Consider the following 5,200-nt stretch of genomic DNA (forward strand, 5'->3'; position numbering starts at 1 on the left):
TCAAGGCTAGCGCTCTACCACTTGAGCCACAGTGCCACTTCCGGCTTTTTTCTTTTTGCTTATGTGGTGCTGAGGAATCAAACCCAGGGCCTCAGGCACACAAGGCAAGCGCTCTACCACTGAGCCATCTTCCCAGCCCCATCTGTGTATTTTTTTGACCCTGAGACCAGGCAGCAAGAACTGGATCTATTCCTAGAATCCAGAGAGAGGGGAGCCATTTGGTCACAAAGATAAGAATAAGTATCTTTTGTTCTCTATCATCTACTGTCAAAAAAACCCTGCCATTAGCAAGCTCTACTGCGTGCAGGCCCACTTTAACACTGCGCTAAGCCTGCAATGTAGGCACTTGCATTAGCTTCATTTTATAGATCGCAATGTGAAATATGGAGAGGTTTAATCACCTGCCCAAGGATACTCAAAAAACCAAGATCAGACCCTAGTTCCAGATCCCACACTCCTAAGCACTATGCTTTACTCCCTTTCTCTAGAACATATAAGACATCTATCTCAGGTCAGCCAAACAGGAAAACAAGATTATAGAAAGAAATGTTATCTTAATATCAGAACCTTAGTTTCTTTTTGTGGTGGTTGTTGATTGTGAGGTTTGAACTCAGAGCTTGGGTGCTGTCCCAAGACAATAGAAAGAAATGTTATCTTAACATCAGGACCTTGGTTTCTTTTTGTGGTTGTTGATTGTGAGGCTTGAACTCAGAGCTTGGGCACTGTCCCTAAGTTTTTTTGCACAAGGCTATTGCTCTACCACTTTAAGCCACAGCTCCACTTCCAATTTTTGAGTGGTTAATTGGAGATGAGTCTCTCGGGGACTTTTCTGCCTGGTCTAGCTTCAAATCTTGATCCTCAGTTCTCAGCCTCCTAAGTAGCTAGGCTTTCAGGTATGAGCCACTGGTGCCCAGCATAGGACCCTGGTTTCTTAATACTCACCCAACAGCTTTTGCTCTGTCACTGGATCAAAATGCGCCTCAGCAGAGGAATGCATTATGCTGTCTAGTTTCTGTGTTTCTTCCCAGCTCTTGAAGGGCTCTCTCCCATGTTCAATCCAGAGTATTAGCTCTGGTTTAGAAAGATCACCGTCTGCACAGAGAAGTCAGACAGGGAAGCTTAGCTTAGCATTATATTTAAATACATTAAGTGGTTCAAAATGTTCACCAGAATATTAGCCAAAGAGTATGGGTAAAAAGTCCTTGTGAGTTGATATTTTTGGGAAATCTAACTACCAAGACGCCAGACATCTCAGAGGATCCAGTTCCATGACTTAGCTGAAGTGGAAGGGTTCTTACCTAGAGAGACTAGAGTCTCATAATTGGTTTTCATGACATGCTTGTAGAGCATCTTCTGCCAAGTCTGCAGATGTTGCCATTCCTGCTCTGAGAAATAAATGGCAACGTCCTCAAAAGTCAGCGGTAACTGCAATACCAGACAGAATACAGACACAGTCATGATCGCAGCAATGAATCCATCTCCCTCTCAGCAATTTATTTTTCTTTAAGGTTTTGCCAAGGATTTTATTTGTGTTAGTGAAATGAGTCCCTTCCCATAGCTTAGTCCACTCCTTCCCCTCTCCACAGTTTAGCATGCTCCCTTCCTAGGCAACACTAAGCCCATGTTGTAAAGGCAGTAAACAATCAACTTCCACTCCCCTTTACCTTGGGATGGCACTTCTCCGGGGCAGCTACCACCATAGAAGGCAACAAGAGCCCCTTAGAGTGACCTTCTGGGTCTGGGCAGCTGCAGGACCCTTATCTACTATTTGGGCAGCAGCTATAAATCCTAGTCGGCCCTGGCCCTCACGTTCATGCCAGGGTCTCCACCTCCAAGCCCATTCTAGCCCCTCCTAGACCTCCTAGGTTACATAGGTCCCCCCAGATGATAGCGGGTGCTTCTTCTCACTTCTCCCTTGTGAGAAGGAGTCTTGCTGGCCCCTTTCCTGGCAATCAACCTTTCTTTGTTCTCTGTACCTGGATGTCTGCATGGCTGTCTGGCAAAGTCCAAGTAATCAATTCTATCTATCTATCTGTCTGTCTCTGTCTGTCTGTCTGTCTGTCTGTCTATCTATCTATCTATGTTGGTGATGGGGCTTGAACCCTAGGCCTGGGTGCTGTCTCTGAGCGTTTACACTCAAGGCTAACATTCCACCATGTGGAGCCACTTCCAGTTTTCTGGTGGTTAATTGGCGATAAGGCTGTCACAGACTTTCCTGCCTGAGCTGGCCTTGAACTGAAATCCTCAGATCTCAGCCTCCTGAGTAGCTAAGATTACAGGTATGAGCCAGCAGCACACTCTATGAATTTATTTAGTATAAAAGGATGAAGTAGGGAGAAATGGGAGAGAAACCTTTCCTGCTTCCTCAGCTCTTCAGCTCCAAGGTGAGCACTCTACCACTTGAGCCACAGCACCACTTCTGGTTTTCTGAGTGGCTTATTGGAGATAAGAGTCTCGAGGCCTTTCCTGCTAGAGCTGGCTTTGCACCACGATCCTCAGATCTCAGCCTCCTGAGTAGCTAGGATGACAGGCCTGAGCCACCATGCCTGGCCAAGACTTCCTTCTTATGAATTTAAATGGTTTGTGTAGAAAACAATGGTTTAGTTTTCAGCAGCCTTCCTCCCGCCCCCTCCCCAGTACTAGAGCTTAAACTCTGTGCATTGAGTTCTTTCTTGGCTTTACTGCTCACAGCTGACACTCTTAAAGATGAGAGCATATCACTGTAACTTCAGTTACTTAGAATGTCACAGTCATTTTTTCTAGGTCATGCTTTTTGCTGGTTACTTTGAAAATAGGAGTCTCTCAATCTTTTTTGCTTAACTGGCTTCAAAATGGAGTCCTTCGGATCTCAGCCTTCTGAGTAGCTAGGATTACAGTGCCCAACAAGAAAAAAAAAATGTATGCTGATGGGGCTGGGAAGGTGGCTCAGTGGTAGAGCACTTGCCTTGCATGCCTGAGGCCCTGGGTTCAATTCCTCAGCACCATATAAGCAAAAAGAAAAAAGCCGGAAGTGGCGCTGTGGCTCAAGTGGTAGAGCGCTAGCCTTGAGCTGAAGAGCTGAGGGACAGCACCCAGGCCCAGAGCTCAGGCCCTATAACCGGACCCCCCCCCAAAAAAATGTATGCTGATCTTGGGATTTGAACCTAGGGTCTGGCACTGAGCTTTATTTTTGTTCAAGGCTAATACTCTACCACTTGAGCTACAGCTCCATTTCTGACTTTTTTAGTGCTTAAATGGAAATAAGAAGTCATGGACTTTCCTGCCTGGGCTGGCTTCAATCCACCATCTTCAGATCTCAGCCCCCTGAGGACTCAAGTGTGAGCCACTGCACCCAGCTAAGAAAAATATTTTTATTATAGTTTTTTCATCCACACAAATGACAAATCTCCCATTTATTTAAAATTCTCTCTGTAAAGGTGCTACATACTTTTAACACATTTAACCCTAGAAGTTGTGGGCTTTGTTGGGTGATATAGGATAGTTTAAAATTAATGAGCTCAACTCATTTAATAATCAGCAAACATGTTCAATACAAAAGTGAGAAAAACATAATAAAAATTAGCCAAACGGCTCACATGCCCTACAATGGATGAGACCAAGAAAATATGATATGTATAAATATATATGTATATATGTACATATATGTGTATATGTATAAATATATGTATATACAATGGAATTTTACTAATCCATCAGGAAAAATGATTTTCTGGGAAATGGGTGGCTCTGAGAAACATTATATTAAGTGAAGTATGGCTCAGAGAGCAATGTATGTTATCTCTCATATGTGGATGTTAGATTTAAATTAAAAACATATATAAAACTATACAGGGTCATATGTATATATGCACAAACAAACTGAGGAGATTCCAATGGTATAACTACTTTGGACAGTGAAATGAGCAGTTTAACAAGATGAGTACCAAGAAGCTAAAGCAAGGTTTGGGGGGGGGGGTGAATGGAGAAGGGAAGATAGGTGAATGTAGTCATTATATTCAGTGTCCATCTGTGAAAACAGAACTAGGTAACTTGAGCCAATGGTTGGGTTGGGAGAGAGGAGGGAGGATGAAAGGGGTGACACTGATTAAGATGCTTTGTTGAATTGAAATCCCTTTGTACAACTATTTAAAGACAATTTTAAGCCAGGTACTGGTGGCTCACACCTGTAATCCTAGCTACCCTGGAGGCTGAGATATTGAGGATTTCAGTTCAAAGTTGGGGGAAAGGAAAGGCCACCAGTAACCACCAAAAAGCCAGAACTGGAGTGGTGGCTCACTTGGTAGAACACCAGCCTTGAGCCAAAAAGCTCAAGGGCAGTGCCCAGGCCCTGAGTTCAAACCCCAGGATTGGCATTTGTAAAAAGACAGGATTTTTTTTTGGGGGGGGACAGTTCTGGGGCTTGAATGCGGGTCTGGGCACTGCCCCTGAGCTGCTTTTGCTCAAGGCTGGTGCTCTACCACTTTGAGCCACAGCACCACTTTGGGCTTTTTCTGCTTAGGTGGTGCTGAGGAATCGAACCCAGGGCTTCATGCATACAGGGCAAGCACTCTACCACTGAGCCACCTTCCCAGCCCTAAAACGACAATCTTAAAATAAGTAAATAAATGCTAAAGGACTTAAAGAAAATCAGCCACTCGATTCCAACTAAACTCCAAATAAGCCAACACCACATTTACTATCTCTGCAAGGCTCTCATTCATTCAGGACCGCCAACACACCATTACAAGCTCGCCAAGCTTCATCTTTAGACAGTGGTTCTGAGTCCAGCGGCTAAGCGGTGACGCTGCGGCTGACCTCTGACCTCCGGTTCTGAGTCCAGGGGGAAAGCTGTGACCCTGCAGCTGACCTCTGACCTCGCGTCGGTCCCTTGACCTGCTCTTGGCGCCCGCCAGGTGCCGCTCGCCCTTCCAGCGGCTCTCTGCTTGGTTTCGGGTTTTGGCCACGGTGGCCACCGGCTCCTTCCAGGGTCGGACCCCGCACCCCAAACCTAATTGGGCCTGGGGCCCGGCCCCACCCCCGTGAGACTTAGGACGCCGCTTCCCGAGGACCCCGAAACCCGGGATCCCCACGGACAGCCCCTTACCGGAGCCAGCTCGGCCATGGCCCGCTGTCCGGTGCACTGCCCCCACCGTCCTGACGGCACCGTGCCAAGTCCGGCTCCGCCGCGACCCCCAGGTCCAGCCCGGCGGCCCCCGGCCCG

The 5,200-nt window shown here is 46.5% G+C and overlaps 1 protein-coding gene across 1 annotated transcript; it reads right to left on the reverse strand.

Annotated features, from left to right (window-relative positions):
* Window positions 1-931: 931 nt before the first annotated feature.
* LOC105989509 (zinc finger protein 786-like) lies at window positions 932-5,119 on the reverse strand. Its single transcript, XM_013021596.1, has 3 exons — window positions 5,084-5,119; window positions 1,299-1,425; window positions 932-1,092 (listed from the first exon to the last, which is right to left on the reverse strand). Exons 1-3 carry the CDS (start codon window positions 5,099-5,101, stop codon window positions 932-934), a joined length of 306 nt encoding a protein of 101 aa, XP_012877050.1. The 5' UTR covers window positions 5,102-5,119.
* Window positions 5,120-5,200: the final 81 nt, after the last annotated feature.

The sequence above is a fragment of the Dipodomys ordii genome, unplaced genomic scaffold, assembly GCF_000151885.1.
Source record: "Dipodomys ordii isolate 6190 unplaced genomic scaffold, Dord_2.0 Scaffold56, whole genome shotgun sequence".
Taxonomy (NCBI): domain Eukaryota; kingdom Metazoa; phylum Chordata; class Mammalia; order Rodentia; family Heteromyidae; genus Dipodomys; species Dipodomys ordii.

Coding starts and splice junctions, on each gene's coding strand:
- LOC105989509 (XM_013021596.1), bottom strand. Junction 1,093..1,298: donor TGAGACTCTAGTCTCTCTAG/GTAAGAACCCTT, acceptor TTCTCTGTGCAG/ACGGTGATCTTTCTAAACCA.